The 10,687-nt window shown below is 38.7% G+C and overlaps 1 protein-coding gene across 1 annotated transcript in view; it reads left to right on the top strand.

The window, feature by feature from the left end:
- EYA1 (EYA transcriptional coactivator and phosphatase 1) overlaps positions 1-10,687 on the top strand; it is a 157,970-nt gene that overhangs the window by 45,454 nt on the left and 101,829 nt on the right. The window contains exons 7-8 of the mRNA XM_006767356.2: positions 7,727-7,809; positions 8,205-8,391. Of these exons, the coding sequence (XP_006767419.1) occupies positions 7,727-7,809; positions 8,205-8,391 (270 nt within the window). The remainder of the gene's footprint in view (positions 1-7,726; positions 7,810-8,204; positions 8,392-10,687) is intronic.

Raw genomic sequence — 10,687 nt, 5'->3', positions numbered from 1 at the left:
CAGTAAAGTATGTGTCCTCTAGATAAAATCTGAGAAATAAGCTCAATTATTGTTTTTCCTTTCTCTATTCTTCTTTTTACTGGACAAATAAGGAAGTTGAGAGAATTTTTCTCTATGTTAATTAGCCTTTAAGTCACCCTTCCAAACTGCCTATTGTTCTCTCTCTCCTTCTTCCTATTCCTACCCCCAATTCTTTATGAAAGTCAATTCTCACTGGACTCTTCTGTCACTTAACACACTGGATCGAAATTTTCAAACACCAGCAAAAAAAGATATAATTATGAGATGGACAGAGACCTGATAACATCATTTGAATTCCTAGATCCAGCCTTGCTACATGCAGCTTCAGACTTTCCAAATTTTATAAGCCACTAAATTCCTTTTGTAAACGTAAAAAAGAAGAAATTTTCAAACACCAGTTCTGTCTCTCACTTGAGCCTAGATGAAACCCTTCGAAGGCCTGAGGCAGATACGATGTATCCTTCCCTGTGTGAGGCAGTGAGATCAATATACACAGAAATTTAGGAACTCTTGATCAGGGTGAAAACAAGACGAATGAGCACTTATTTAGTATTGTTCCAATGAAGAGATAAATTACATGGTATAAATTATAACTGAACAGAAGAATAGTTGGAGAAAGCTTATTGGAAAGATGGGACTTGAACTAGGCCTTGAAGGACGGGAAATGGGGACTAATAGTGAGAAGCTTCAAGTTAGAGAAGCAAGAATAAGCTGAGTTTCCAGGACAGCAGTCCCCATCCTGAACTAATAGAGTGGACTGTGGATGGGGAGCCTTGGGATATAGCATGGTCAGCATATTCCTCTCCCGGTACCAGCATCCCAAGTCTCTACCCCAAACTCCAACTCCAGACCCAGTGATATAAACATACCTTACATTTACAATAGCTCTCCCCGCCTCCCCCCATCTCCTCCAATCCTTAAAAGGAGAATGATAATCATAATATTTCCTGTGTCCCAGTGTGCTCACATTGCTGTATTCACCATGTATAGCCATTAAAGAATGCCATTTCTTACCCTGAACTGTTAATTCTTTCCTTAGACAAATGACCAGGAGACTTATCCTTTTCTGTGCACAGTTGTATGTTTCTTTCCACTCTAACCGGGAGTTGTCATTTCATTCATGAGCAGCTCCGTGTCAACACTTGTGGTGCCTATGTAGGTGATGCACACAGATATTTCTTTGTCTTCATGAGTGTGTGTGTGTGTGTGTGTGTGTGTGTGTGTGTGTGTGTGTGTGTGTGTGTGTGTGTGTGTATGTTTACATTTTCTCCAAGGGGTGGACTCATGACACCTGCCTCCTTCGGTCTCCAACACCCTCTCCAGTAGTGATTGTGGCTGTAAAGACTGCCAGTAGGTGCTGTTGCCTAAATTAACTTGAAAAGTGTTTTTCATAATATGATATAGTTCATCTGCCCTCAGAATGTAAACGTTCTTTGTTTTAAAAGAGGGCAATGAAATGAAAAATAAGTCTATCTCTTAGAGAAGCTCTAGCGAGAAAGATTTTTCCAGTGTTTTGTTCTGGAAATTAGTATTCCCCCTTCCCTGCCAGAAAAGAAGTCTGGCTGTGACTTTTCACAATAGCAAACTATTTAAACGGATAAGATGGATGCGATTTTTTCCTTTTAACTAATGGGTAAGAAGGTACTCCCACAGCCACCCTGCTGGGAGCATAACTTAATTCAGACTCTACCAAGAATAATACTGGGGATTATTGGAGCTTTACTCGAACCCATCTCTCCCAGACACCTTAATTAAGAAATAATGGATTCTAAGTAGGGATTTTTTTCTACTTTGGGGAAGTTTCGTGATATAATGTTTCATAAAATGTAAAGCACTTTATCATAAAATATTTCTGCTCTCTCTCTCTCTCTCTTTTTTTTTTTTTTACCTAGAGGTGACTTTTCATATAAAGTCATTTGTCTCTAGGAAGGAAAATATTTTTTTTAACTTAACCTAACCTTCTGTTTCCTTATGTACAAAATTAAAATGTGAATACTTCTTATAGTATCGAGTTGTGGAGATAAAGCATGTAAGAGAAGAACACACTCCTAACATATAGTAAGCATTCAATGGATGTTAATAGATTTTTAGTTTTACTATATTTTGTAGCCTGTGTATGTTTGTATGGGTTGTCTATAAGTATCCAGTTGCTTATATAACCTCTAGGGCAGTGATGGTGAACCTATGACACGCGTGTCAGAGGTGACACACAAACTCATTTTTTTGGTTGATTTGTTTGTTAAATGGCATTTAAATATATAAAATAAATATCAAAAATATAAGTCTTTGTTTTAGTATGGTTTCAAATATCAAAAAAATTCTATATATGACACGGCACCAGAGTTAAGTTAGGGTTTTTCAAAATGCTGGCACGCCGAGCTCAAAAGGTTCGCCATCACTGCTCTAGGGTTTCCTTTTAAACTATTTTTTTTTTGTTAATCCTCACCCAAAGATATTTTTTTCCATTGCTTTTTAGAGAGTGGAAGGGAGGAAGGGAAGGGGAGAGAAGGAGAGAGAGAAACATTGATGTGAGAGACAAATCGATTGGTTGCCTCCCTCAAGCTCCCCAGCCAGGGCCCAGGATCGAACCTAAAACCCAGGTGCATGCCCTTGACCAGGAATTGAATCTGCCACCCTTTGATGCTCGGGCCAATACTCTAACCGCTGAGCAACATCAGCCAGGGTTCTTTTTAGACTATTTGATAGTGAGAGGACTAATTAGATATAATTAGGTTTAGATAATTCGTATTAATTGGTTAGTCCATTGTTAATTAGTACACATTAGCTTAAATACTGATTAGTAACTTATGTATGTAAATATATATATAAGAAATACATATCACAGAGATAGAAATAATTGGTTGATTGATTAATTGACTTCATAATCCAGGTTTAGGAAGCAAGGGGAGAAGACGGGAATGCAGGGATGCAAGGGAGGTGTTTTTGAGGAAAGAGGTTTCCTGTCCATGCTGAATTGTGAAATGCTGAGGCCCATAAGAAATTAGCAGGATACCATGGGAAGGAGTGGCCTTAAGAGAACCGCATGTTGCTTCACTAGTGTTGGAATGTGTATCTGGGTGGGCTGGGGTTGGGGTTCCTGGGAAGAAACCAAAGAAGCCCAAGAGGTAAACTGGAGCCAGACCAGGGCTCGATAGGGAGGCCTGGTAAGGAGTTGGAATTTTATCCTGAGAGCAATAGGGAACCCTTGACTGTTACTTTGTTAAGCAGGGGAGTGAGAAGATGAGATATGCGCATTAGAGAAAGTATGGCACTGCCTTTGTGGAGAACGAACTGGAGGGGCCAGAGGAGGGCAGGAAGCCAGGAAAGGAGGCTGTCACAGCTCCCCGCCCCTCCCCGCACCCTTCCGCCAGCTGCTGGTGGCCTGGATCAACCGCTAGCTGCTCTCTGTGCCTGCATCCTACATGAAGGCAGGCAGCCTGCAGATTGGATTCTGCTGGTGAAAATCTGTGTTGCCTGAGGCTGGTTCTATCGTATGTACACCTCTCCCCGAGGTTGGATCCTTTGGAAGTTGCTTTGCCTCCTGGGCTGCTGAGTGCCATTAAATGCCTGCTCAGCATACTAAACGGAATGGAATCCAGCCCCCAGTCGGCCAGTAAATGAGTATAACTTATGCTGGATTCCCGCTAATGTGCAGGCTTGGAAGGAGCATGAAGTCTGGGCAGTCCCTTGGGTGCCATTTGGAGTACTGAGCTGTGATTTACTTGGTCATAGCTCAGTGGCCTGCATGTGCCAATATAGCTTCCATGGTCTTTTCCGCCGTGTTCCAGGGAATAACTTACGGAATGAAAACATCCATTTTTAAAATATATTTTCTATATCTTGTTCATTTTCTTGGTGGATAGGAATTTTTGAGGTCAGTATTTATTGTTAGAAAATGTATAGTACAAACGAAAGTAGCAAGTCATAACCTAAAAATGTGGAGTTTAAACGCAAGTACAAGTCATAACTCAAAGTAATTTTTCCTACCAAATGTATAAAATAGTTAAAGTTTATTAAAAAGGCATTGATAGTCCCACTTCTATCCAAAAAAATGTTTTCAAGGAATTTTAAAAAGCTCATTACAAGTTTGCTTTATAGATCATATATTAATTGCTCACTGATATGTAAAAACATGATGAGTCATATGCTCACTTGGTTCGATGCTTATGAAAACAAAACTAAACTGATGTTATCCTGGGAAGCCCTGTGAGGTCCAAGACTATGGCTTAGTCATCTTTTTATCCCCATGTAATTGTCACCATGAGCCCAGTGTTTAATATGATTAAGAAGTATGAGATCGCCACATGAAAATGAACATTAATAACGGATCTTGTCTCCCGAGGCCCTGATGTTCATGGTGGCATTCATTTTAGCAGTGAGAGAGCTCTCTGCTTATCTTTGCTAGGTGGGTGTGCTGGGAATTTTGAACAGTATTCATGAAAGATACAAATGAAAAAAAAAATCCTCCAATATGAGTCTGTGTGATAACTAAATTTAAAACAATCTTAGGAAATATTTTCCCTTCTTAATTAAAATAACAAATTTTTGGACTGAGTTTTCAAAGTTCAGAGATGCTTGATAAGTAGGAAAAGAATTTTAGATATGCAAAGAGATTAAGTCATGTTTATCTAGTTTAGGAAAGTAAAAAGAGAGAAAAGATACATAAATGCAGTGGAGAATGTTAGAAATGTTTGCTGGAATAAATAACAACCGTTCCTAACATTTGTTGAGACTGTAGATTATTGACTTTGCTTTCCAAAACATTACCTCATTTGATCTGTTTAAGAAACCCTATGAAGTAGAGTTTTTGCCAATAGGGAGATTATATCTTAGAGGGATTAGGTGATTTGTCCAAAATCCAAACAGCTCCTAAGTGATCAACTGGAAACTTTGTTTTCTGGCTCTTAAACCAGCACTTAAATGTTCAGTAGCAAGTACATAATTGGCATATTGTGGTTACTACATCATATCTGGGGCATCTGTGAATAGTTCATTCACATTGAGCTTTCTCATTGAACTGCCAACACATTTATTGCCTATACCGTCATTTGCCATAAAATTTTTATTTTTTAAAAATGGTTTTTCTATTGACAGAAGCAACACAGCTCGGAGTAGAACATTTAAAAATATACATTGGCTTTATGAATATTATGCAACCAATGATTGTACCTCTCCATAGATAACATTTCTGAGATTCCTGTGGTTTTTAAAAATGTCTTGTGCTTTTAGACACAGACGACAATGTGATGTTTACCTGAGGGAAGGGAGTTAAGGGGATAGTAAAAGGTAAAGGGGGTGAAATATATGGCGACAAAGATGATGTAAGTTTGGGTGGTGGACACACAATGCAATGTACAGATCATGTATCATAGAATTATACACTGAAATCTATATAATCATATTAACTAAGGCCACCCCCAATAAATTTAATTAAAAAATAAAAGAAAAAGTTTTATTCTTTTAAAAATATTTCCAGTGAGATCACCAAAAAATATTTTTGTTGTTTTAGTGTTTACTTTAGCAAAATAGTATGAAAAGTTTTCCCCACGTCATTGAATGTCATTATAATACCCTTCAAATGGCTTCATAGTGTTCTGTTTTCTGGTTAACACCTATGACAAACTTGGGGATGCTTTCTATGTTCCTTTATTAGGAACAACACTGAAGAACGTCTTCACTATCTTTTTGCATAAATCCATATTTATTTCTTAGGGTAAATATCTGGCTATAAAATTCCTGGGTTAAATGGTATACAAAATTTCTTTTTGAAAATATTTTTATTGATTTCAGAGAGGAAAGGAGAGGGTATGAGAGATTGAAACATTAATGATGAGAGAGATGCATCGATCGGCTGCCTCCTGCATGCCCCACACTGGGAATTGAGCCCGCAACCTGGGCATGTGCCCTAACCAGGAATCGAACCATGACCTCCTGGTTCATAGGTCAATGCTCAACCACTCCAGCTGGGGCCAAAATTTCTTTTTCTTAAATATATGTTTTTATTGATTTTAGAGAGGAAGGGAGAAGCGGAGAAAGGGACAGAGGGAGGGAAGGAGAGAGGGAGGGAAACATTGATCAGTTACCTCCTATAGGCTTCCAGATCGGGGGCTGAATCCACAACCTGGGCCTGTGCCCTGATCAGGAATTGACCAGAGATCTTTCGGTGCACAAGATGATGCTCAACCAACTGAGCCACACTGACCAAGGGCCAACATTTCTTAATCATTGACCAAATAGCTCAACAGAATGGGTTTACCTGTTTAACTTCCCATTTTGCAGTGTATAAATGCCCTCTTTTATAAAATTGCTTGTCCTTGATCTTGTCATTTCCAAAATCTTTTTCAATATGATCTTGAAATTAGTATATTGTTGCTTTGCTGTATATTGTTGGAGGATAGGAAGTAAAGTGAGAGACAGAACTAAGATTGGCTCTTAGGTTTATATCCTGCACATCGCTTACCATTTATTGTTGAACATGTGTAGACATTTGATACGTAGAATGTTAACCTAGCACATCCTATGTAATAAAACCGAATATGCTAAGTGTCCAGTCGTCCAGTTGGCCGTTCAACCAATCAAAGCATAATATGCTAATGATATGCTAATGCTGCTCAACCACTCACTATTATGTGCACTGACCACCAGGGGGCAGACAGTAGAGCCGTAGGTTAGCTTGCTGTTGGGGTCCAGCCAATCAGGACTGAGCGAGATGGGTCGGACACTCCCTGGAGCCCTCTTCTGGTCCCTCCCCTGCTGGCCAACCTCCCACATCCCTCCCCAGCTCCAATTGTGCACCGTTGGGGTCCCTTGGCCTAGTCTGTGCCCTCTTGCAATCCAGGACCCTTTGGGGGATGTCAGAAAGCTGGTTTCGTCCTGATGGCAGAACAACCGGTCATTATGATGTGCACTGACCCCCAGGGGGCAGATGCTCAACACAGGAGCTGCCCCCTGGCGGTCAGTGCACACCCACAGGAGGAGCACCGCTCAGCCAGAAGCCAGGCTCACAGCTGGTGAGCACAGTGGTGGTGGCAGGAGCCTCTCCTGCCTCCATGGCAGTGGGACATCCTCCTAGGGCTCCCAGATTGTGAGAGGGTGCAGGCTGGGCTGAGGGGCCCTCAAGTACACGGATTTTGTGCACTGGGCCTCTAGTGTAATAATAAAGCATTGGTCATGTTCCTCTCTGACCTCTGTTTTATCAAATACTTCAAGTGCTACCTTTCATTCTTCTGTGAGATGAAATAGTCAACTTTTTCAGTGGGCCATTAGGATAAGTATAAGCTCCTTAAGTTATTGGAAATAACAACATAGTTTTGGGGCTTGCAGGAACTCTGTCACCTAATCTTGTTCCATCATTTTACTAAGCATACTTAATGTAAAATGGGGAAAATCCTGTTGTGTTTTGCTAATTGAAATGGAAAGCTCAGTGTCTAGTAGTTTTGCACAAATGTATAATAGTTTACATGGGTTATTCATTCATCACAAATTTAAACCTCCTTACATTTTAGTTCTTTGTAATATGGTAAAACTAAAATTGTCAGCCATTTTAAGAAAATGCAATTTTAGCCATGGCAATGGATTCTGGTTCTGAAGAGAAACCAAATACATTAGCAGTGAACTCCAATCCTGCTTTGTCTAAGTAATAATTTCCTGTAGGCATGCGATTCTACGAAGCTTAGTCAGCCTATTTCTTTTCATTTTGTTTCAGGTAGCAGTTTTACAACATCATCAGGATTATATACAGGAAATAATTCACTCACAAATTCCTCTGGATTTAACAGTTCACAGCAGGTAATTTTAAAAGCTAATTTAACTTCTGAAATTTTAAAAATGCACAGATGATTTCTTTATATGAAAAAGAATCTATTTATAGGACACTATAAGTGAGAGCTTTTCTAAGCCTTTTAATAGTTTTTTTCTTCTTTTAATATCTCTTTAATAGTCTTACCTGGTGTGTTATTTGGTTTTGGGGTTGGTTTAATTTTACCTAGTAGTGCATCATGGCACATAGAAGAAATGTGAAGAGTGTTCTGGTCTTACATAAAACTCATTTGTAAGTCTGAGCACTTCAGTCAACGGAGCTTTGTGTGTTCCTATGTAAATTCAGGAGCACAGATTTATTTGCAATATAAGAAATAAGCAGCCATACTTTTTGACAGATGATTCTTGCTGGTTTGATTTGCTAGGACTATCCGTCTTACCCCAGTTTTGGCCAGGGCCAGTACGCACAGTATTATAACAGCTCACCGTATCCAGCGCATTACATGACGAGCAGCAACACCAGCCCCACCACACCTTCGACAAATGCCACCTACCAGCTTCAAGAACCACCATCTGGCATCACCAGCCAGGCAGTTACAGATCCCGCAGCAGGTAATTATGCTCATTTTGTTGGTTCTGCAGACTGTATCTCTCGTGGTTTAAATGCATTTTTCTACAGTCATATATTCATCCAGTGGTTGCAGGGTTTTGGCAAATTTGGGCAAGCCTACAGACGAATCAAGCAGCATGAGCGTGGCATTGGCTTTATACTAAAATATTTAAACAAATAAAAATAAAGCACGTGAACTTCAAAAGCACATGAAAAGGAGATTTCATTTAATTATAAATATACGATTTCCAAGATTTATATAGCTTTTTACATGCATGATTATGAATAGTTATAATTCTTAACTATAATTATAAGTAATTTGCTGACATTGAAAATGAAAATAAGTGCCATCACCTTGAATGTAATGTTGAAAAACATTAAATATTTAATGACGATAAAGAAATCAAATAGCATGAAAGGGCTGGTGATGGGAAAGTGATTCCCTGGCCGATCCTTTCCCACTCATGCAGGCTGTGAAATGGGTAGCAGTGTGCCTAAGGCATTTTCCGTGCCTCTGCGCAGCCTGGACGGGCCCCCTCCTCCCGTGGAAGTTTTCCTGCGATGGTTTTGATACTTCTCCATGCTCCTGTTAACACTGTTTTAACGTAACCTCTCCTTTCATGGATTATGAGTGAGCTCTTACCCACCAAGAGTCTGAGAGGGTTCTTCCTTTGCCTTTTATTCATGGAGCCGCCGTCTACCCTGTTGCTACCAGTCAGGTGAAATGGTCTTAAATGGAAAGACTCACTATTACGATATTTTGACCAGAAGGTTAATTCCAGATGGTTATCCTATTCATAAAAAAAAAGTTTTAGGTAACAGATGCTAACTTAAATTTTGACTATTGGTTTATTCTGTAGATGTTAGCAGGCAAACCCCCCAACCCCCACCCAAAAAAAAAAAATAGCTTTACATTTTGTGTTCTACCTTTTCTCTTAAACGCATGCCAACGCGGTTTATTCCAGAGTAAGCAGTTAAATCATTCCTAAACTGTGTTCCAGCTCACTGCAAATATTCATTTCTGATGCACATCCCAACTCTAAACATTTTTATGTTTGATCACATTACGTTTACCTTTATTTTTTAAAAAATCTAGTTGGATATTCTTCACCCACGTCACATGTGTAAATACAGTTTTTATAGAGCCTCGTATACATGTCTCTTCTGTCTTTTCATTAGATTCCACATCTATATAATCTCACTCAGGATAAACTTTGTTGTAGAAGGTATTGAATTTAATGTAACTATTGTAGAATTTTCTACCCTACTTTCATAAACTTCAAGGGAAGATATAAGGGCTTGTTCCAAATTTAGGGAACTCTTGTGTTTTCACATGAACCCCCTGGGTCATGTAAGAACTTGAGGACTAAAAAGGGTCTTGAAATCTTGTAATGCAGATAGCTGTGTGAATGAGCAGTAGAAAAACTCTTCAGGATCTGTGAGATAACAGGGTGAGAAAAGGAGAAGGCAGAAGAATCATACTCAATTCATGGCATTTTGGTTTGTCAAAAGTACAATATTCTAGTAAAACAATCTGGTGGAGACTTAATTATGCATTTTAAATTAAGGTTGATTAGCGCTTTATAGGAAAAACAATTTAGTCATATCATGAGTTTGTCCCTAAAATTAGACATTGTTTTAAGTGAATCTTATTTATGAAAGGGATGCCATGAAAAGGGTGGGCATGACTCAGCACAAAACCATGCCGCTAGGGAAACAATGCAGAATTACCACTTTCTAAAGGTATAATATGATTTTTAAGGTCGAATGACCTATTTTAAGTTTTATGTTAATAAACAGTGTTTTAGGTACTTACTTTAATTTCAGTATCTTTATGGCTACAGAATAGGAATTAATTGAACTGGGGAGAAATAATATTTTTCAGATTTCTTGTATTTACCACTTCCCACTGAAATGAATGTGTATGGTTAAGCCTTTCTTGTGTTGCATAGTTAGAAGTGGAAAGTTCAGTGAGTTTCCACATTGAAAAAGAAATGTGGATTACTTGAAAAATTCAAGGAATATTTAGTCTGGGTTTTTTTACATTTGCGGTAAGCCTCAGTTTTTTGGCGCTAACCTTCCTTTCTTACTAATCATATATAGAGTTGCAGACTTGTCCTTCTTGATTAAAAGGAAGTTTTGTTGTTAAAGTACAGTAATTTATTAAAGAATTAGAAAGGGATATGTATTACACATAACCTAATGTCTTTGTTTTAAGATAGAGTTAAAAATAGTTGAAATAATGTTTCTTTTTGTTGAAATAATTTCAAGTGTTTTTTCTTTTATTTTGAACCCCTC

Source organism: Myotis davidii, unplaced genomic scaffold, assembly GCF_000327345.1.
Source record: "Myotis davidii unplaced genomic scaffold, ASM32734v1 scaffold200, whole genome shotgun sequence".
In the NCBI taxonomy this organism is placed as follows: domain Eukaryota; kingdom Metazoa; phylum Chordata; class Mammalia; order Chiroptera; family Vespertilionidae; genus Myotis; species Myotis davidii.
This window is presented reverse-complemented; position numbering and strand designations above follow the sequence as displayed.